The sequence below is a fragment of the Trichomycterus rosablanca genome, chromosome 7 (assembly GCF_030014385.1).
Source record: "Trichomycterus rosablanca isolate fTriRos1 chromosome 7, fTriRos1.hap1, whole genome shotgun sequence".
NCBI lineage: Eukaryota > Metazoa > Chordata > Actinopteri > Siluriformes > Trichomycteridae > Trichomycterus > Trichomycterus rosablanca.
The window spans coordinates 19,444,965-19,468,756 of NC_085994.1; the positions used below are offsets into that span (position 1 = coordinate 19,444,965).

At 40.5% G+C, this 23,792-nt stretch overlaps 1 protein-coding gene across 1 annotated transcript in view; it reads right to left on the minus strand.

The window, feature by feature from the left end:
• LOC134317758 (fibrinogen C domain-containing protein 1-like) overlaps positions 1-23,792 on the minus strand; it is a 179,927-nt gene that overhangs the window by 96,801 nt on the left and 59,334 nt on the right. The window contains exons 3-4 of the mRNA XM_062998481.1: positions 12,781-12,949; positions 10,074-10,210 (exon numbers count right to left, since the gene is read on the minus strand). Coding sequence (XP_062854551.1) covers positions 10,074-10,210; positions 12,781-12,949 — 306 coding nt within the window. The remainder of the gene's footprint in view (positions 1-10,073; positions 10,211-12,780; positions 12,950-23,792) is intronic.

Consider the following 23,792-nt stretch of genomic DNA (forward strand, 5'->3'; position numbering starts at 1 on the left):
TCACCTCGATTGCAATAAGGGTTCCTCCAGTAGTGGAAGACAAACTGACTATGCTAAATTGGGAGAAAATGCATAAATGATACATATATAAACATGTTGAGTTTAAGATAAATGTCAAGTATAAGGGTACAAATTTCTCAACACAGGGCAAGTTTCAAAGATTTTCAGTTTAGGAGACGTCAAGTTACAAGGTACCACTGTACCGTTAATAAGCACTTCTTTCTGGTTAGAGCTGGTCTGGTCCAGGTACCACCCAGAAACACCTGACGCAAGGAAGGAATACCCCCATGACAAGGTGCCAATCTACTGTATAACACTAACATACACATTCACTTTCTGGGTGGCAACATTACATGGCCAATGGGGCTGCACAGTGGCTCAGTGGGTAGCACTGTTGCCTCACAGCAAGAAGGTCCTTGCTTTCTGTGTGGAGTTTGCATGTTCTCCATGTGTCTGCTTAGGTTTCCTCCGGGAGCTCCGGTTTCCTCCCACAATCCAAAGACATGCAAGTGAGGTGAATTGGAGATACTAAATTGACTGTGTTTGACATTAAAGTTGTGGACTGATGAATCTTGTGTAATGAGGAACCTATAATGAGGAATATTATCCCTACTATAGTCTAAACTTCTCTGGGGAGGCTTTCCATAACATTTTGGAGTCCATTTAATCAAACAAGCACTTGCATGAAACTCAATTCAAGCCCCAATCCATTCCAAAGCTCATAAATGCTCTATCAATCTTGGTATATACATAGAGGCACAGCCATGGAACATGAAAGGCCCTTTTCACACAGTTGCCACAAAGTCAGAAGCATATAATTAATTTCATATAGCGATTTTATACACAATGAGTGTGGCTTAAACACTTGCAGTCAATTATAAGAGGGTGTCCACATACATTCTTTTCTTCACATATTCTGTTCCCAAAGCAACTGTGCAATTTGAACTACATGGATAAATGTAATTCCCTTGTGTGCACCCATCACTCAATCAAGTTGACAGTTGTATCCAGTCTATAATCACTTGAAATGACTACTTTTTGCAGGATCAATGGTGAAGCTGTCTGATTAAGTATGCAGAGTTCAGTCATTTTAACCAGGCTTGCTGTGCTAGCATGTAGAATATAAATATAAATTCCACCACCCCTTAGAGCTGCAGACTTTTACTGGTCATATAAAATTTAAACAGAAAATGGAAAATGGAAGAAATAGGCAAATACCACTATTCTGGATTGAATGTCCTTTTTTATCTCCAGGAAAAATTACCAATTTTTCAAGCCTCCACACAGCAGCACCACATAAATTGGAGGGCAGAAAATTATAGCAATAACTAAAATGACCAAGTAGAACAGAGGACGTATGTATGTCCTTAAAAAAGTTCAGGTGCTTCTTAAAATGAATAAAAAGAAAGAGCTTACAATATTTTTCCTACCTAGGCCTTTTTAATGGAAGTATAAAACCTAAAAATCTTCCAGGTTTAGGTCAGATTGAAACAAGATTGATGCATTTTATTTCCTGCCAAATTTGGTAAGACAGCCGCGCTACAGCAATTTCCACTCTGGTGATTGAATCTTGTGTCAAGCTGTCTTTTACAGAGACTTGTGAAGCTGGGAGTTCAACTCATTCCTGGCCCACAAAGAACTCCTCAGATCTCACCCAAAGCCAAATCTATGGGAGGAAAATCCTGCTAGCATAAGCACATCCTGAAAATAACACTTCTGACCTTTTCCAACCTTTTTTATTTATATTGTACAACCCCAAATCAAAACAGTATGGAAAATTCCTGCATTTCAGGCCTGCAACACATTCCAAAAAAAGTTAAGACGGGGGCAATTTAGGGCTAGTAATGAGGTGAAAAAACTAAATAATGATGTGATTCCAAACAGGTGATGTCAACAGGTGATTGTAATCATAGTTTGGTACAACAGTCTTTGATGAGCAAAGATGGCCAGAGGATCTCCAGTTTGTCAACAAATGTGTGAGAAAATGATTGAAAGGGCGCAATCTGAAGCTGAACGCCCGTGATCTTCAATCCCTCAGACGGCACTGCATCAAGAAACACCACTCAACAATAGCTGATATAATTACATGGGTGAGGGATTACTTTGGCAAACCTTTGTCAAGCACTACAATACAGAGTTACATGCACAAATGTCACTTAAAACTTTACTGTGCAAAAAAGAAGCCTTATGTTAACCATGTCCAGAAGCGGCGTTGACTTCTCTGGGCTTGGAGGCATCTAGGATGGACCATCACACAGTGGAAACGTGTATTGTGGTCAGATGAATCAGCATTCCAGGTCGTTTTTTGGAAAAAATGGACGCCATGTGCTCCGGACCAAAGACAAAAAGGACCATCCAGACTGTTATCAGCAAGTCCAAAAGCCAGGGTCTGTCAAGTTATGGGGCAGTGTCAGTGCCCTTGGCAAAGGTAAGTTACACTTCTGTGATGGCAGCATTAATGCAGAAAAGTACATTGAGATCTTAGAGCAACATATGCTGCCTTCAAGACGTCCTCTTTTCCAGAGACGTTCATGCATTTTTCAACAAGACAATGCAAAACCACATGCTGCACACATTACAAAGGCATGGCTGTGGAAGAAGAGGGTACGGGTACTGGACTGGCCTGCCTGCAGTCCTGACCTGTCCCCAATAGAGAATGTGTGGAGAATTTTGAAATTAAAATTGCGACAACGACGACCACGTACTGTTGCACATCTTAAGACGTGTTTGCAGGAAGAATGGGACAAAATAAAACCTGAAACTAAATCACTTGGTATCCTCAGTGCCAAAACATCTTTTAAGTGTGGTGAAAAGGAATGGCAATATTACAAAGTGCTAAATGCTTTACTGTCCCAACTTTTTCTGGGATGTTTTGCAGGCCTGAAATGCAGGAATGGATGTTTATTAATAAATGAAATGAAGTTGAGCAGACAAAACATGAAATATCTTGGGTTCAAACTGCCTTCAATCAAATAAAAGTCAAAGTAAATGTAAGAAGTTTTTATTATTTGCATTTTCCATGCTGTATCAACTTTTTCTGATTTGGGGTTGTATATGGCCAGAAGTATGTGGGCCGATGCCTTTTGGGCCATTTCAAAGCCATGGACATTAATATGAAGTTCCAGCTATAACAGCTTCCACCTTTGAGAGTTTCTTGTTTCAAAAATGTGCCTATTCACTTGATAAAAGATTAAGACTAGATTTTGGACTACAAGACCTGGCTTGCAACTGATGTTCAAATTCAGCCCAAGGTGTTCAAGTTCGAAACCAGGGCTCTGTGCTGTCCTCTGAAGTTTCTTCACATCAGACTCATTAAACCATGTGTTGATAGACCTCTAATCGCACAGAGGCACATTCATGCTGGAACAGGAAAGAGTCCACATACTCCTGGCCATAAAGTGTAGCTACTGTGATAAAAGGAAACAGCTATAGGGTGGGAACTGTTGGAAAAAAAACATGGAAAAAAAAATTCTAAATACAAAAAACCCCTTTAAACCAAACCAATTTATTCAAGTTATCAAGAATAAAGTTATCAGAAGTTGTTAGAAACTGCCGGAAGGCATCAGAGAGGAAAGCACTATGTGACCCTCATTGTTAAATGAGCTTTGAAGCTCCGACTGTCAGCCTTGTATCCCATAGTACAGCAGAAGACTATTAACACGGTTCAGCAGAAAGAACAATGCGATTCAAACACAGTGTACCAATGGGTAAAAGAATCTCCTGGAGCTTTTACCACCCCGTACTGTCAAAGCCACTGAGCTCTCGACCTGAAGTGCAAATCTTTTTAAGAACCCTGTCAACTCTTCACTTCCTATGCAAACACAGGCCCAAAAAGGTTTTTACACTCTTGCTCTGAAACTGTCGTTGGATCTGCCTGGAGGAGAGAGGTGACAGCGTTTGCTCTCTCTCTTCTCAGTAGCATTAAAAAGCTGACAGTGAGTCATTTGAGAGCTCCATTCATAGCCCACAGACAGTAACAGAGGTCCAAACCAAGCTGAGACGGTGTCACGGTCTTTACCAAACAGCAGGATGAATCAGAGAAAAAGCCCTTGAAGATGATACTTACATAAGAGTCTTATTTAAGTCAAAATGAATACACAAGCCACTGCCAAGGCTGGATTACATATAAATTGCACAGGGCAAGTGCCCAGGGCCAAAAGCCAATTTGGCTTGCAATGCATTCCAAGGCATCAGGGCATCCAAAGAATCAGGATTGTTTACAATTATTTATCATGGTTAGCAATATATTTAATCACTTAGCACACACAGTTTATTTCATTTCCATGTTTTACCACTGTTTATCTTCATTATCTTCATAGTCGACCCGGTTATTTCGGAATCACTGGGCACAATGCAGTATTTTATCCTGGACAGGCTGCCAATCCATCACAAGGCCTCGGGCTTCCCATGTCTGTATGTAGACACCCAACCAGTAGATAGCACTCCTGGGAACTTGAAACCTGGATCCCAGTAGGTGTGGGCAAGCAATTTACCACTGCACTACCAGAGCACATTAAAAAGTGTATGTATGGATGTATATGCGTGTGTTGCATAATGTAATTTACCCTTGTGTCTTGGCATGTTATTTCTTACTAATTACAACCCCAAATCAGAAAAAGTTGGGACAGTATGGAAAACGCAAATAAAATAAAAACACAGATTTCCTTACATTTACTTTGACTATTATTTGATTGCAGACAGTTTGAACCCAAGATATTTCATGTTGTCTGCTTAACTTCATTTAATTTGTTAATATACCTCCATTCCAGCATTTCAGGCCTGCAACACATTCCAAAAAAATTTGGATGGGGGCAATTTAGGGCTAGTAATGAGGTGAAAAACTAAATAATGATGCGATTCCAAACAGGTGATGTCAACAGGTGATTGTAATCATGGTGTGATACAAATGCAGCATCCAGGAAAGGCTGAGTCTTTGATGAGCAAAGATGGCCAGAGGATCTCCAGTTTGTTAACAAATGTGTGAGAAAATGATTGAAATGTTTAAAAACAATGAACCTCAAAGAAAGAGTGGAAGGGATTTGCATATTTCTCCCTCTACAGTGCATAATATCATTAAACGATTCAAGGAATCGAGAGGAATTTCAGTGCGTAAAGGCCAAGGGCGCAAGCTTAAGTTGAACGCCTGTGATCTTCGATCCATCAGATGGCACTGCATCAAGAACCGTCACTCAACAATAGCTGATATAACCACATGGGTGAGGGATTACTTTGGCAAACCTTTATCAAGCACTACAATACAGAGTTACATGCACAAATAGTTAAAAACTTAAAACTTTACTGTGCAAAAAAGAAGCCTTATGTTAACTATGTCAAAAAGCGGTGTCGACATCTCTGGGTTTGGAAGCATCTAGGATGGACCATCACACAGTGGAAACGTGTATTGTGGTCAGATGAATCAGCATTCCAAGGTTTTTTTTTGGAAAAAATTGACGCAGTGTGCTCTGAACCATAGACAAAAAGGACCATCCACACTGTTATCAGCAACAAGTCCAAAAGCCAGGGTCTGTCATGGTATGAGGCTGTGTTAGTGCCCTAGGCAAAGGTCATTTACACTTCTGTAATGGCAGCATTAATGCAGAAAAATACATTGAGATCTTAGAGCAACATATGCTGCCTTCAAGACGTCATCTTTTCCAGGGACGTCCATGCATAGAGGGTATGGGTACTAGACTGGCCTGCCTGCAGTCCTGACCCAATAGAGAACGTGTGGAGAATTTTAAAACGAAACATGCGACAACGACGACCCCGTACCGTTGCACATCTTAAGATGTGTTTACAGGAAGAATGGGACAAAATAAAAGCTGAAACACTAAATCACTTGGTATCCTTGGTGCCAAAACGTCTTTTAAGTGTGGTGAAAAGGAATGGCAACATTACAAAGTGGTAAATGCTTTATTGTCCCAACTTTTTTTGGAATGTGTTGCAGGCCTGAAATGCAGGAATGGATGTTTATTAATAAATGAAATGAAGTTGAGGCTCTAGTTTTCAGATGGTGTACAGATGTTGATGCCTCTAATTATGGTATCATATGTATTTGTTTTTCTTTTACAAATATGCCCTGTTTCAGAGAACATGGGACTTTTCATCTCTACAACATGTGGTAAGTATGTCCATCTCTGTCACCCTAACCCCAGCTTTCTTACTCTTCATCTCTCTATTTTTTCATGCAAATGATACAAAATGCAAATGAGGTAGAAAGAAATTAACCTAAAATTAAAATAGAATGTAGGTGCAGGATGAGCAAAAAAAACTCTACCAAGGCAGTTCATTTGTATTCATGTGATAAATCTGGGTCGAAGAGTGTTTTGCTCAGTGAATTAGATTCTCCCACACCCTTCCTCTACCACCTCACCAATCATCATACGTTCTTCACTCCTCTTCTACCCTTTGTTGTCTGAAGTCAGTCTGCTCATTTTAAAAGTCCCACACCCTCATCAGAAAAAAACGCTGGAGGCCAGAAATGATGAATACAGTCTGTGCAACTATTAATTCCTCATAACAGCTCAATTTTTTCAGGCTCCTGCTGTTAACACTGTGTCCAGGAAATAATGAAACCTGAGCTGATTCCTACTTCACACATAGCAGATTTAGCAAGAAGCAGAAAGTTCCAACAAAAATGGGCAGTTGAAGCCTAGCAGTTAAGGTACTGGACTAGTAATCGAAAGGTCGCTGGTTCAAGCTCCACCACTGCAAGGATTTCACTGTTTGGCCCTTGAGCAAGGCCCTTAACCTTTAATTGCTTAGACAGTATACTGTCACAGTACTGTAAGTCGCTTTGGATAAAAGCATCTGCAATGTAAATGTAAAAATGTCCTTATTTGGACAGTTCTTTGAATCTTTTTCTAGTGTAAAGGTGACCATGTATGACTTACACTGACAAGGCATAACATTATGACCACTGACAGGTGAAGTGAATAACACTGATTGTCTCCTTATCACGGCACCTGTTAGTGTGTGGGATATATTAGGCAGCAAGTGAACATTTTATCATTAAACTTGTGTTAGAAGCAGGAAAAATGGACAAGTGTAAGAGTTTGACAAGGGCCAAATTGTGATGGCTAGACGACTGGGTCAGAGCATCTCCAAAACTGCAGCTCTTGTGGGGTGTTCCCGGTCTGCAGTGGTCAGTATCTATCAAAAGTGGTCCAAGGAAGGAGCAGTGGTAAACCGGCGACAGGGTCATGGCCAACCAAGGCTCACTGATGCACGTGGGGAGCGAAGGCTGGCCCGTGCTACTGTAGCTCAAATTGCTTAAGAAGTTAATGCTGGTTCTGATAGAAAGGTGTCAGAATACACAGTGCATCACAGTTTGTTGTGTATGGGGCTGCATAGCCGCAGACCAGTCAGTTAGGAAGGTGGCCATAATGTTATGCCTAATCGGTGTATAATGTTTCACCTCTTATAAGGCTTACAAGATCCTATCTCAAAATAAATCTCACTAATTGATACAATAGGCTAAATTGGTGTAGCCAATCCATCCACTATTAGCATGTTATTGGATGGTTGGGAGAACCTTGGGTGTAACCGTAGTAATTTAGTAACTATAGGCAATGATTAAGCCTAAATCCCTGGAGATGCACAACATAAACAGTATTTACTGCATCAATGTGACAGCATGAAATGAAACCAGTAGAATTCCAAAACCTTCCTCCATCTGCAAACACTGCCAATTAAGGCGGGATCTAACAACTGTCAATTAATGTTGAACCTAAACCATTCAAGGATGGTAGCTATCAAGGGGACCAGCTGGTGAATAAAATTATCATATTTTCTGGCGTTATTTTCATACACAATTTGTGAAAAAAAATCCAGCTGTCGCTGTGGCAGTCACAGCTTTCCAAAAAATTTACATTTAACTGAGACTGAGACACAAAATTGCTTGTTTACATACAGTTTGTGCACACTTAGTCCCGCAACCAATTTCTTTTCTGTTTTTGTAGTAGAAGTAGATATCTGTAAAGGGTATGTAACATCTTACCCTAACCCTAACCCTATCCTACTAGTTGCATTAAATCTTTACAATGATGAAACCAGCTGCAATTTGAATAAGAACTCCTGGAGTGTGATTATGTGCCACACCACTCTCTCCAGGAGCACACGTTAGAGAAGTTTTTTTTCTTTAGGTTGGCAAGCCAACGCCCACCTCACTGTGATTGGTCTCCGGCTAATTACCCACAGCTGCACCTCGTCTGAGGTAATAAACTCATGGGATTTAAGAAGGCAGCTTGGGAACAGTCACTGGAGACTATTTTGAATTTGAGTTTGGTTTGATTTGGTATGCTCTTGTCTGTCAGTCCATGCTCTTGTCTGTCAGTCCATGCTCTGGTCTAAACTCTTGTCTAAACTCTTGTCTATACTCTTGTTCATGTTTATAAGTCTCGTTTAGGGTTAGTCATGTTCAAGTTTTGTGTTAGTTAGTTCATGTGTAGCTTTAGCACGTATTGGCAGTTAGCTTAGCAGTTAGCTTAGCAGTTAGCATAGTTTGTGTAGTAGTGTGTTGTCTTGTACGTGTCTTGTTTTTTGTTATTATTAAACACATTGTTAAGCAGCATCTCTGCATGAGTCCGCCCCTCTGTCTCGTCAAGCCCATCGTTACAACAGCATAAATAACTAGAACAAAATAATTTATTTAACTTTTACATGTATATATTTATAACCTTAAAATACTACCTGAAATAAAATGTACTCATATTTTTAGACAAAATATAATTGTGTGTAAATCAGGGCTCTAGAGTTCGACCAATTTGGTCTAGAGTGCGACCTAATTTCTCAATGGTGCGACTGAAAAAAATCTGAGGTCGCACCGGAGCGACCAGCCGTTTGAGGGAAAAAAAAGTCTCTGTGACTCTAAAAGTCTCCGGTGCAACAACAGACACACATTAGATCCATATCTAATCATATCTATATGTCTAACCAATCAGAGATAGTGAAGGGCGGGACCAGCGTCTTCAACAGTGGCCGTTGCTGTTACAGATGTTGGTTTTAATGTAAAAACATCAATCAAATATCGGTGATTAGAAGACGTGACGTGTTTGTCTCAATTGTTGTTTTCTTTAGTTCACTGACGTGAGAAGAGTTTTGCGCTTCGCTTTCACCGCGACTCGGCGCAAATAACCGATTTGCTCAGCGCTCGACTCGAGAGATAAAACATCATTAAAGTTCCATGATACAAACAAACATCTGTGTGAAATAACCATCAAACCCAATCTAACAGCTCCACATGTATCTGTGTTTAGCTGGATTTACTTCATGTGTGGTGTTTATATTTCACGTTAAACGTTGTTCGTTCTGTCCGGGTCACTTTTACCACGTCATATCACACAGTTCATCTTTTTTAAGGCACTTTAAAAATATCAGCAGCAAACTGACTCAAAATGTAATAATGTCATGTGATGTAGCCTATGTCAATAATATGCGTCTCGTTACTGCATTAACCATATGTAATATTCTTATCATTAAATGAGATTTGAAGCCCTTAAAACACTTGCACTGTTCATTTAGATTTTCTTTTTATTTCATTTATCTTGAGTTTAAATTTCAGCTCAGTGAAGCACCTTAAGCACCAACACTTTTTCAGTAAGTTACCTTTCTTGTAGAATTGTGCTTTAAATAAAGAACTTTATGTTGACCAGATTGTTAGTTAATCATTTACAAGTCAACATTGCCTTTATGGACAGCGATTTAAAAAAAAAGTGAACCTGTAAAACTGAGGTGTTAAATGCGATGCGGTCGAAAATTTGGGTGCACCTAACTTTTGTGCTGGTGCACCTAAGAAAAAAAGTTAGGCGCACCAGTGCAACCAGTGCAAAAAGTTAGTCTAGAGCCCTGTAAATTGCAATTAAAGTACATAGTATACAAATGACAATAAAGGTAGTGGTCACCTGATTATGAACATGTAGGACATACCATTCCAAAACTACAAAAGTGTTAATATTGCCTATTAGTCCAAAGTCACTTTAAACTGTATCCTGGATAAAAATTGGCTTAAAAAATCCTACACAGTTTATGGTCTTTCCATCACTCATTTTATGTGAGTCAATTTCTATGCTTACCGTCCAGCCACCTCCATCAGTAGTCATGTCGCAGTAGACCTGGAAGCCTGTTGGGAAGTGTATAGGAAATATGGAGTAGATCCCGTCTTCATGCTGTCCACTAGCATAGATATCACTGCAGTCTCTGGGACGAGAGCCTGGGAAATATCACAGTAACTTTAGATTATCAGACTCTATCAGACCTGATTATGTCATCTTAATTATGTAGTCTAAAGTTAAGGGTGTACTATACAATTATTTACCCAATTTTACAGATTATTTGAAATGTACCTAAGACTTTACTTGATCTTTAGGGTAAATCTTTCTAGAGTGGTGGTGCCACACATCCCAGGTACAGCAATCACCTGGCTAATACCATTCATATGGTAAAACATGGTAGTGACAGCATCATACTATGGGGTTGCTTATCATGGGCAGGGACAAAGACACATAAGAATTAAGGTACATATTAATGAAGCCAAATGCAGTATCATTCTTGAAGAAAACATCTTCCAGAGCACATGCAAACCTTAAGACAACAATGTTCATGTCTGCTGCAATCGGGCTCATACACTTAAATATCCTCTATTCCTTTGACCTGAACTGTATCACTGAGTCTGTACTGGCACTGCATTTCAACCCCTGTCACACTGCAGGTTGTAAACCCACAAGATTGCTTCATGGGTGGCCTGTTCAACATGCATTAGCTGGTGATTTCAAAAGGCTTCATAAGATCTTCATCTGGCCTTTCCTCTCAGACCTAATTTACAGTGTATCACAAAAGTGAGTACACCCCTCACATTTCTGCAAATATTTCATTATATCTTTTTATGGGACAACACTATAGACATGAAACTTGGATATAACTTAGAGTAGTCAGTGTACAGCTTGTATAGCAGTGTAGATTTACTGTCTTCTGAAAATAACTCAACACACAGCCATTAATGTCTAAATGGCTGGCAACATAAGTGAGTACACCCCACAGTGAACATGTCCAAATTGTGCCCAAAGTGTCAATATTTTGTGTGACCACCATTATTATCCAGCACTGCCTTAAGGGTTTTTAATTTTTAGTTCTTAGGGTTTTAACTCCTGGGCATGGAATTCACCAGAGCTGCACAGGTTGCTACTGGAATCCTCTTCCACTCCTCCATGATGACATCACGGAGCTGGTGGATGTTAGACACCTTGAACTCCTCCACCTTCCACTTGAGGATGCGCCACAGGTGCAATTGGGTTTAGTCCATCACCTTTACCTTCAGCTTCCTCAGCAAGGCAGTTGTCATCTTGGAGGTTGTGTTTGGGGTCGTTATCCTGTTGGAAAACTGCCATGAGGCTCAGTTTTCGAAGGGAGGGGATCATGCTCTGTTTCAGAATGTCACAGTACATGTTGGAATTCATGTTTCCCTCAATGAACTGCAGCTCCCCAGTGCCAGCAACACTCATGCAGCCCAAGACCATGATGCTACCACCACCATGCTTGACTGTAGGCAAGATACAGTTGTCTTGGTACTTCTCACCAGGGCGCCGCCACACATGCTGGACACCATCTGAGCCAAACAAGTTTATCTTGGTCTCGTCAGACCACAGGGCATTCCAGTAATCCATGTTCTTGGACTGCTTGTCTTCAGCAAACTGTTTGCGGGCTTTCTTTTGCGTCAGCTTCCTTCTGGGATGATGACCATGCAGACCGAGTTGATGCAGTGTGCGGTGTATGGTCTGAGCACTGACAGGCTGACCTCCCACGTCTTCAACCTCTGCAGCAATGCTGGCAGCACTCATGTGTCTATTTTTTAAAGCCAACCTCTGGATATGACGCCGAACACGTGGACTCAACTTCTTTGGTCGACCCTGGCGAAGCCTGTTCCGAGTGGAACCTGTCCTGGAAAACCGCTGTATGACCTTGGCCACCATGCTGTAGCTCAGTTTCAGGGTGTTAGCAATCTTCTTATAGCCCAGGCCATCTTTGTGGAGAGCAACAATTCTATTTCTCACATCCTCAGAGAGTTCTTTGCCATGAGGTGCCATGTTGAATATCCAGTGGCCAGTATGAGAGAATTGTACCCAAAACACCAAATTTAACAGCCCTGCTCCCCATTTACACCTGGGACCTTGACACATGACACCAGGGAGGGACAATGACACATTTGGGCACAATTTGGACATGTTCACTGTGGGGTGTACTCACTTATGTTGCCAGCTATTTAGACATTAATGGCTGTGTGTTGAGTTATTTTCAGAAGACAGTTAATCTACACTGCTACACAAGCTGTACACTGACTACTCTAAGTTATATCCAAGTTTCATGTCTATAGTGTTGTCCCATGAAAAGATATAATGAAATATTTGCAGAAATGTGAGGGGTGTACTCACTTTTGTGATACACTGTACCTACAGAGGTCAGAATGGAAGAAATAAAGTAAAGAAAACAGCCATAAGGTGTGTTACTGGGGTAATGTGTGGCATCTTTATGATCTATGAAATTACCTTACTAGTAAGCAAATCCTAGTCTATTCATAAGCAGTTAGGATTTAAAATTTGTGTAGTTTAACCCTTGTTTACAAATTGGTATTCTTGTTATTTCGCCTGGCTTTTATGATGAGATTCCTTAGAGAAGATGAGGTAGCAGAAGAAAATTCTACAGAAAGAAAGCAACTCCACAGTACGGATCATTACTACCAGATGGCTGGGTGCTCAGAAATGGCAGGCTAATGAGAAGTGTCCTTACCGTCTCTGCTGGAGCAGCCCTTAGGCTGGACACCGATTCGCACTGGAGCTTTTTGCAGATCTGCCTTCAGGAGCACTTTCACGTTGCCAGGATCCTTTTGCATGGAGTCAAACGTGTTGCTTACTGAGTTCAGGATCTTCATCATGTTGATATGACTCTCTGACAACTGCTGGACCATAAATAAAGATTTTCAGTCTAGCATTGACTTTATAACCTTTATGATAAATATACGTAGGTCTGTAAGCATTTGTTGTTTTAACATGGGTATAATGACCATATATCATTATTGCTTAGTCTCCCCATACACTTGAGCAATAGAAAGAACCTGACTGTCCTAAACCTGAATAGAGTGGAATTCTAATTAATGTCACTTCAAACACCTGTATTTGTCCTATTATTTCAGGCCAAAATGACTTGTCTATTACACCAGGTTTGTGCAGGACAAGCTTAAAATTTTCCTGCCAATCTAGTCGTATCCAATTACCCAATTGCATTTAGCTTCCTCTCTACCGATGCTGATCCCCGCTTCTGATTAAAGAAAGCGAGACTGACACGTGCCTCCTCCAACATGTGTGCAGTAGCCGACTACATCTTTTCACCTGCACGAGGCGAGTTCATATGCAGATCAGCTTTGTGTACGAGAGCCACACCCTGATCAACGCATTATTCCTCGACTCTATGCAGACGCCATCAATCAGCCAGCAGAGGTTGTAATTGCATCAGTTATGAGGTCCCAGCTCCGCCTTTCCCACCCTGTATGAACAACAGCCAATCGTTGTTAATGTAGATGCCCAGCCCAGCCGGATGGCATAGATGAGTTTCGAACCAACAATTGAAGCCATTGGAGGCTTTCTAATACATGTAGGACCAACTATTAATCCCATCATCCCATTCAAAATGCCAAAGATCATAGAATTTGACAGACATAAATTCATAATTTTGCATTTAAAAAGGCCACAGGGAAATCAGCAAACAAACTGGACACTCAAGATGTGGTATTGAAGCTGTTATAGAGATCAAAGACAAAAAAAGACTGGAAAGCCAGGAAAACTTTTGAAATCTAATAAGTCGTTTCTTGGAGTTTATTCTTGGAGAAAAGTCCAGCAAGGCATCTTGCAGCTTCACCCCTCTACAGCCCAAAGATTGTTCAGGAATGGTCTCTTTGAAAGGGTAGCAGCCAGGAAACCACTTTTACGTAAGAGGAAAGGCTCTCAAAGACTGAAATTAAGATCAGTGGAAAAGAGTATTATGGAGTGACAAATCTAAGTTTAGGTCCAATCATCAACAATTCGTGAGAAGAAGAATTGGAGAAATTAATATTAGTGGTGGCAATATTGTCTGAATTGATGGGATCATAAATGCTGAAATGTACAGCCAGGTTTTAATTCGTCATGCCATTCTGTCTGGAAAGCGCCTGATTGAGAAAGGTTTTATTTTTCAGCATGATAACAATTCCAAGCATGCCGATAATGCAGTGAAATCGTATTTGTAGAGAAAAACAGCTGATGAAACACTGACATTAATGGACGGACCTCTATTTAGGCCCAGACCTGAATATAATATTATGGAGGCAGTATGGGATCAGCTGGAGAGCCTAAATCTAAAAACGAAGTCTAGAAAGTACTATAAGTATCCTGGTATACTAACTTCAGAAAACATAGGGATAGTCTTCCCAAATGAGTTCAAGATGTGCTTAGTGGCAATGGAGGTCATAATAGCCATTTTGTTCTGGATTGTGGTTGTTATTTTAATTTTGTGTACATATTTTATGTTTGTATTTTAATAAAGAATATGGATGGTCATTAAAACTTTGCAGAAACAACAAAGCTAGTGTTGGCCCAAAGGTTTCGAACATATGCCTACATGTATATAGATGTTCTGCAATCTCCCCTTGAAATAATAAAACAAATGTGACGTTTTGTCTTGGAAAGCCTAAGTGTAAGCTGAAGCATGTGTATATGTCGGGCATGTGACCCCTTTTTAAGTGTTTAAGGAGTGTACTATGCTACCAGGAAGGAAAAGACAGCACAGATTGATTTTATACCTACTTCTCATGCGTAACAAAAGAAAGCAAGCTTACCAGTCATTTATGACTAGGATGACCCTCTAGCGGGAAATAGAAAAAAGACTTATGAATAATACATAGACACTTTTATACACAGCCTAAACCTGCCTTCCTACACATACTGCTGTATTTAATATGCAAAATTCTATGTAGACACATAACTATAGGTTCCAAAATCAAAAACAGTAATATAGAATTGAGTCAGTGGAAATATCTGCCCATTTGTGAGGTCAGGCACTGATGTTGGATTGGAAAGCTTGTTAAACCAAAGTTTTATCTACCTCACTTCACAGAGATACAGGGCCTTTCCTAACCTGTTTCCACAAACTGGAACCAGAGCTGGGATCTCGAATACATCGTATTGAATCTCAGCTCTGCCTGTTGGCCTGTTGTTCAGATATGGGTGGGATTAAGCCGGATGGGGTCTCTCTCTCATAACTAATGCAATTACAACCTCTGCTGGCTGATTGATGGCACCTGCACAGAGATGAGAAAAGAGTGCTGTCAGGGTAAGCTGCACTGCACTTGTCAAAGTGTAGGTGATAAGATGCATATGGCATGCTGCCCACGTGTCGGAGGAGGCATAGGTTAGCTTCGTTCTCCTCAATCAGAGCAGGGATCGGCATTGGTGGAGAGGAAGCATGACGCAATCGGGCAATTGAACACGCTAAACGGGACAAAAAGGGAAGAAAATGAAAAAAATATATATAAAAAAAACCATGCTTTTCTTAATATAGTCTAGCACTTATTTAAAAGGGTCAAGTGAGCTGTACAGTCCCACACAGAAGTGTAATGTATGACATATATGCCCCTATATCAATAATGGTTTTCCCACATATGTTACCTGTAAGGTGATTATTAGAACATACATGTATCCTCTGGATATATGTAATATATGCAGATATTTATAGTTTATAACATATATGAAATTACCATAATAAATGTGTGTATGTACATATCTTTATATTTATATGGTATTATATGTAGTATCCATATATTTTAGAATATACAGTATATTTAATTTATGTATGCATTTTTATGAACATACCATATATATATAAAAAAAGGCTGTATACCAACATATGAGTTTTCTTATTTGCAGGCAGTCATGTATATGATTTATATTTAAATGTTGTGTAATATCCACACAGCACACACACACACACACACACACACACACACACACACACACACACACACACATACAGTGTATCACAAAAGTGAGTACACCCCTCACATTTCTGCAAATATTTCATTATCTTTTCATGGGACAACACTATAGACATGAAACTTGGATATGACTTAGAGTAGTCAGTGTACAGCTTGTATAGCAGTGTAGATTTACTGTCTTCTGAAAATATCTCAACACACAGCCATTAATGTCTAAATAGCTGGCAACATAAGTGAGTACACCCCACAGTGAACATGTCCAAATTGTGCCCAAATGTGTCGTTGTCCCTCCCTGGTGTCATGTGTCAAGGTCCCAGGTGTAAATGGGGAGCAGGGCTGTTAAATTTGGTGTTTTGGGTACAATTCTCTCATACTGGCCACTGGATATTCAACATGGCACCTCATGGCAAAGAACTCTCTGAGGATGTGAGAAATAGAATTGTTCCTCTCCACAAAGATAGCCTGGGCTATAAAAAGATTACTAACACCCTGAAACTGAGCTACAGCATGGTGGCCAAGGTCATACAGCGGTTTTCCAGGACAGGTTCCACTCGGAACAGGCTTCGCCAGGGTCGACCAAAGAAGTTGAGTCCACGTGTTCGGCGTCATATCCAGAGGTTGGCTTTAAAAAATAGACACATGAGTGCTGCCAGCATTGCTGCAGAGGTTGAAGACGTGGGAGGTCAGCCTGTCAGTGCTCAGACCATACGCCGCACACTGCATCAACTCGGTCTGCATGGTCGTCATCCCAGAAGGAAGCTGATGCACAAGAAAGCCCGCAAACAGTTTGCTGAAGACAAGCAGTCCAAGAACATGGATTACTGGAATGCCCTGTGGTCTGACGAGACCAAGATAAACTTGTTTGGCTCAGATGGTGTCCAGCATGTGTGGCGGCGCCCTGGTGAGAAGTACCAAGACAACTGTATCTTGCCTACAGTCAAGCATGGTGGTGGTAGCATCATGGTCTTGGGCTGCATGAGTGTTGCTGGCACTGGGGAGCTGCGGTTCATTGGGGGAAACATGAATTCCGACATGTACTGTGACATTCTGAAACAGAGCATGATCCCCTCCCTTCGAAAACTGGGCCTCATGGCAGTTTTCCAACAGGATAACGACCCCAAACACAACCTCCAAGATGACAACTGCCTTGCTGAGGAAGCTGAAGGTAAATGTGATGGACTAAACCCAATTGAGCACCTGTGGCGCATCCTCAAGTGGAAGGTGGAGGAGTTCAAGGTGTCTAACATCCACCAGCTCCGTGATGTCATCATGGAGGAGTGGAAGAGGATTCCAGTAGCAACCTGTGCAGCTCTGGTGAATTCCATGCCCAGGAGGGTTAAGGCAGTGCTGGATAATGGTGGTCACACAAAATATTGACACTTTGGGCACAATTTGGACATGTTCACTGTGGGGTGTACTCACTTATGTTGCCAGCTATTTAGACATTAATGGCTGTGTGTTGAGTTATTTTCAGAAGACAGTAAATCTACACTGCTATACAAGTTGTACACTGACTACTCTAAGTTATATCCAAGTTTTATTTCTATAGTGTTGTCCCATGAAAAGATATAATGAAATATTTGCAGAAATGTGAGGGGTGTACTCACTTTTGTGATACACTGTATATACAGTATATACAGTATATATATACGTGTGTGTGCTGAGGTGGAAAGAGTACTAAAATACTGTACTCAAGTAAAAGTACTATTACTTTAATGAATTTTTACTTAAGTACAAGTAAAGTTACTAGTCTAAAAATCTACTCAAGTAAAAAGTAACTCGTTTAAAATGTACTCAGAGTAAACGTTACTTAGTTACTTTTTTAGCAGGAGAGGGTGTATCTTCTGTGTAATGCAACGGGACAATTGGATATAAATCTCACATATTGTTTTTAAGTAAAATATAATAGAAAGAAAACATGTTGATACAACATTTAAAACATTTAGGGATGTGTCATGTGTAATTTTAGTCCCATAAAACTTTTTCAAACTGTATAACCACTAGTGATGTGTCGTAGAATGATTCGATTCTATTGAACGGCCCTTTAAAATGAAACAAAGGAACCGAGTCGCGCTTCTGGGAGTCGTTTTATATATATACGGCTCTTTAAAAGGAACCGAGCCAAAAGATCCGACTCCCCATCGCAGAATTCATGTGTAACTCGTTCAATGTAACTCGTTACTTTCCACCTCTGTTGAAAGGTAAATCTAAACTTTTTTACAGGAGACCTGGATGCTGTTGTCAATGACTACACACAAGCTCATATTAAAAAAAGTTGCAGAAATGCAGTGTTCATATTGATGTCTCTGCTTCTCTTCCTCTGCCCACAGACAAGCCTACTCACTCTTTTGTTCCAGGTGACGAGGTCCTAGTAAAATCTCAAAATATGTGATGCCACCCAGAGACTACCCACCACTGTCATTGCAGTACTCAGGACAGCTGTCTTAACATTAGCACAACCACAGTCGACCCATGCCAGGAGGCTAAAGCTGACCACCCTTTATCTACATCAGATTCTGCGTAGGGGACTCTAGATAAGGCCTTTTTCTGTATATATGTCCCTTCAACCTTTATCTTACAACACATACTAGTTATTATCCACCCTTGACTTGTCTCCTTTTGCTTTCTGAAAATAATTACTGCATCTCAAGGCATGTTTTTATTTATGGTGCAAGTAGACCTTTTTATGTATTTTCTCCCCATTTTCCTCCCGATTTAGCGCAGTCAATTTGTCTTCCACTGCTGAGGGATACCCGATTGCATCAGAGGAGAGCATGTACACAGCCATCTTCTCGCCCCTGCACTCTGCGCAGGCGTCAGGGTCCTTACACAGAAGATCCCACCCACACATTATGAAGATCCCACCCACACATAGTCCAGTCGTCTTGCCCTAGCAGATATGGTGGCCAATTAGTATTTGCTGAAGGTACTGCCAATTATGCACACCAGATGGCGCCCAGCCAACCGGTGGCAACGCCGAGTTTTGAACAGAGGAGTTCAGAATCTCAGAGCTGATGATGCAAGTAGACCTTTAACCAATGTTTACCAAAGACTAATAGAATATCCAGGATATCAGATTGTTCAGTCAAGATATGAAGTGAGATCATTTGACACTAGATAATGTGTAATTCAAAACATCCACAATGTTTATAAATTAATAAAGGGTAAAACTGGTTTTGCAAGGAGTGACTTTTAATTAAGTATACACTGTTGGAAATGGATTAATACTAGATTTTTATGTTGTACCTTTACCTGAGATCTTATTTGAATGTTCCTATCCTAGTTCTAGTACGTTATAGGATGAGATCTTTTAACCTCATCCTAATCCTAATAGGTTGTATGATACTCTGACGATACTCTGTATTATTGTGAAGTAGTTGTTATTAGTTATATACCTAGTAAATAAAGTAATTATTGTATTAGTACAAGTATGCTTATAGATTAGTATCAACAGGGTTTCAGATAGCAGAATATTCCCATATCCATCCACTTAATTCATGCCCTAATTCTATCCTCCTTGTAGGCCTATTTGCAAGTAAGTATTAAGACATCATTTATTTTCTCAGGTTGCTGTCCAAAGGGCCTAACCCTTAATTACCTATCGGGTGCTGAATCTCTATTGCAAGCCAGCAATTTCGCCTAGCTGTTCGATTGGCCTTGATCGGGGATTTTCGCCTGGCTCTGGTCGAATTCTTCCAATATGTGTTATTATGTTAGAACAAAGAGATCTAAAATGTATGTTTTTCCTAAAAAGGATAAAAAGGAGGCTTGTAAGATAATTTAATATTTCTCCTCTGTAATTTTCCACTTAGAAGACAATATTCTTTGACCTATGGTTTACCTTTACTTTGTGCACACCATGGGCACTCATGATAATCATCTAGCCTGTTTAAATTCCTTTTTTTTTAAACATTAACATTTACAGAAACTTACACTTGTACCTGACTGCAGTGCAAGCAAATAAGGCCCAAGTGGCAACTCTTTACAAGAGGTAAAAGTAGATATTAGCACACTGATGGTCAACAGTGTGCTGTCACCTGTAATGGATGGTGAGAAAAGCAGTAACTCACCACCAAACAAATTTTGGACCCAAGTGAAGTTGCTGAAGTCATGTTCACCAGAAAAGTTCAAGCAGCTATGGTGGGATTTAAAACAGCACTGCAAAAAATACCTAGTACTTGAGAGATAAGAGTGCCATATGGAACTGTGATCAAGTGCAATAAGCCAGTTACTGAATACGCCAACATGCTGCTACACGATCATATAAAAGAATAAGAACAGTGGATCCTTTTCACAGAATAAACATTTCTTACATTTGTAAATTTATATCTGAATAAAAAAAACAGGCAAACATTTAGCAGACCCATTTATCCACAGCAACTCACAACTATCACTGAAGACAATTTGATCAATTAAGGCTTAAGGACCATAATCAGGGGCCCAACAACAGAAACTTGACAGTGGTGGGGCTTGAAACGGCAACCGTCTGATTATTAATCAGATACCATAACTGTTAAACTACCACAGCCCTAAATGCTCTTTAGGCTGTCTAACTTACAGGATAAAGTTGAGCACAAAGCAAAGGCTCAGCAACACACTGAGCTGAAAAGAGCAGCTTTATAGTGCTGAGCTCAGGTGCATAGCCATAACATTAAAACCACCTCCTTGTTTCTACACTCACTGTCTATTTTATCAGCTCCACTTTCCATATAGAAGCACTTTGTAGTTCTACAATTACTGACTGTAGTCCATCTGTTTCTCTGCATGCTTTGTTAGCCCCCTTTCATGCTGTTCTTCAATGGTCAGGACTCTCCCTGGACCACTACAGAGCAGGTATTATTTGGGTAGTGGATCATTCTCAGCACTGCAGTGACACTGACATGGTGGTGGTGTGTTAGTGTGTGTTGTGCTGGTATGAGTGGATAAGACACAGCAATGCTGATGGAGTTTTTAAACACCTCACTGTCACTGCTGGACTGAGCATAGTCCACCAACCAAAAATATCCAGTCAACAGTGCCCCGTGGGCAGCGTCCTGTGACCACTGATGAAGGTCTAGAAGATGACCAACTCAAACAGCAGCAATAGATGAGCGATCGTCTCTGACTTTACATCTACAAGGTGGACCAACCAGGCAGGAGTGTCTAATAGAGCACAACACACACTAACACACCACCATGTCATTGTAACTGCAGTGCTAAGAATGATCCACCACCCAAATAATACCTACTCTGTGGAGGTCCTAACCATTAAAGAAAAGGGTGAAAGCAGGCTAAAAAAGTATGTAAAGAAAAGTGCTCCTGTATGGTAAGTGGAGTTGATAAAATGAACAGTGAGTGTAGAAACAAGGAGGTGTTTTTAATGGTATGGCTGATCAGTGTATAAGCATGGTAGCCCCTAAGATGTGTAGTTTTTTGATACTACTGCATTACAGTCACCCATAAGACAAGATGCAAAATGTACAGCAGTGCACTGAAACACCTCCAAAATAACTAAATAAAATCTTTGCATGAGCTGTGGATAAAACCTTTCATGTGTTAAGAATAATACTTTTCACAGATGCCAAATGTTGTTAAATGAATGGGGACTGACCTTGTGAGATGATCTAAAGTCCAATCACCTATATTACTTTTAGTAGAGCAATAAGTTGGTGCACTGTAAAATAGAGTAGTTCATAAAAATAATCTTTTAGAATCTACACACTTGCCTTTTACTGTGTAACCTAAACCGCACAGTTAATTCATATTTTATAAACTTAAAAAGTGGAAAAAATAGTGCACTTAAAATAAGCGCATTTTAAAGACATAGAATCTGTTTCTATACATAATTAATCCTCCACTTTGCCCATCAAAGGGGAGAAAACACCAAAAGGAAAAGAAGATAATAGAAATGCTGCAGTGTGTATAGTATACTGGGCACTTTATTAGACTCACCTACTGTGAGGCTGGGCCCCATGGGTAGATATTATCACAAACAGAAAGCAAATACTAACAGCACCCACAACTACAACAAATACACCTTGTGTAATTGATGCAAGGCAGCCACTAAATACCCTGACTGGTTGACAGTAAACACAATGAAGTGGCACGGCTGCTTGCCTGTTTTGAAAGCAATAAAGCTTTCCCTTGATGACCTCATGGTTGGCCAGGGATGCTAGAGACTACACAGTGAGGATGAGGAGACCTCGTATGAACAGCTCTGTCTGTTCCAGTCACTAAAAAATGATACCTGGAGAACAATAGCTGTACAATGCCAATTCTACTGTGTACCCAATGTTCAGCGACAACTGATTAAGGGAAGAGGTACAGACAATAAGACATCAAGTCAATGAGGAGCCCATCAATCCATGGCTCAGCTTCATATTTATGGTGCCAAACCACAGCAGCTCCTTTTGGTGGAGTGATGACTAAACTCACTCATTTTGCGGGGTCACGAGGTCTTGGGTGCTAGAGCCTATCACAGCTTTTCAGTGGGCGCAAAGCACACAGTAACACCCTGGACAGGGCGCCAGTCCATCCCAGGGCAGACACACACCCATTCACCTATAGGGCAATTCAGTGTATCCAATTAACCTGACTGCATGCTTTTGGACTGTGGGAGGAAACCCATGCAGACATGGGGAGAACATGCAAACTCCACACAGAAAGGACCAGGAATCGAATGGGAATCGAACCTAGGACCTTCTTGCTGTGAGGCGACAGTGCTACCCACCGAGCCACCATGCCGCCCAAAGACTAAACTGGTGTCATTCAAATTAACTACTGCCCCAGACTCATCAAAGGTAAAAACAATGTCTCCACCCACAAAAATTCATACAAACCTGCTTTTTGCACCACTTGCAACCTAAAACAATATAGGGTCATGCAACCTTTGTCCACGCAACCTTTAATTTCCTTATAGGTATCAATCTCTGAACCTAACGTCATTGACATGTTTGGAGAGCTGGATAAACAGCTTGACTTAATACCAATCCAAATAAATATTAGACTGGCCGTGGCCTTTAGGAACCTTAAGAATATAGAGACAGTGCTAAGCTTCCCACAATGGACCACAAAAACAACTCAAGCTAAACCTAAGCCAGCAGCCATAATGATCTACACAGCTAAAAAGCCACTATATAAACAACAGATACACTCACTGCTTAAGTGCATGTATAATTTTAGTTAATCATTAATAAAATAAGGATATGCTTCCAGCTTGGGTTGCAGCAGTTTGGGGATGGTACATTGCTTTTCTAGCATGACTGTGCCCCTTGTGCACAATGCATTTTCCTAAAGGCATTCATTAGATGAGTCTGATGTGGAGGGACTGTACAAAGCCCTGGCATTGCCTTTTAAATGTAAATAAATAAACGTATTAATCGCTATGGTTTTGGAATGATATACCCAACGATTTATGGTCAGCTTTTAACATACATACATTAAGGACAGTGGTAGCCTAGTGGGTAGAGCCTTGGGCTATCAATTGAAATGTTGAGAGTTTGAATCCCTGCAGCCACTGTTGGGCCCTTGAGCAAGGCCGTTAACCCTTTCTGCTCCAGGGGTGCTGTACAATGGCTGACCCTGCGCTCTGACCCCATATTCCAAACAAGCTGTGATGTGCAAAGAAATAATTTAATTGTACTGTACATCTGTATATGTATACATGACAAATAAAGGCATTCTATAAAGTTTGCTTTACAGGAGTTGCAATACATCATGAACGAGACAGTAGTACTTCAACAATAAAGGCTTTTTTACACATACACACATACACATACTTACAATGCTTAAAATGTTA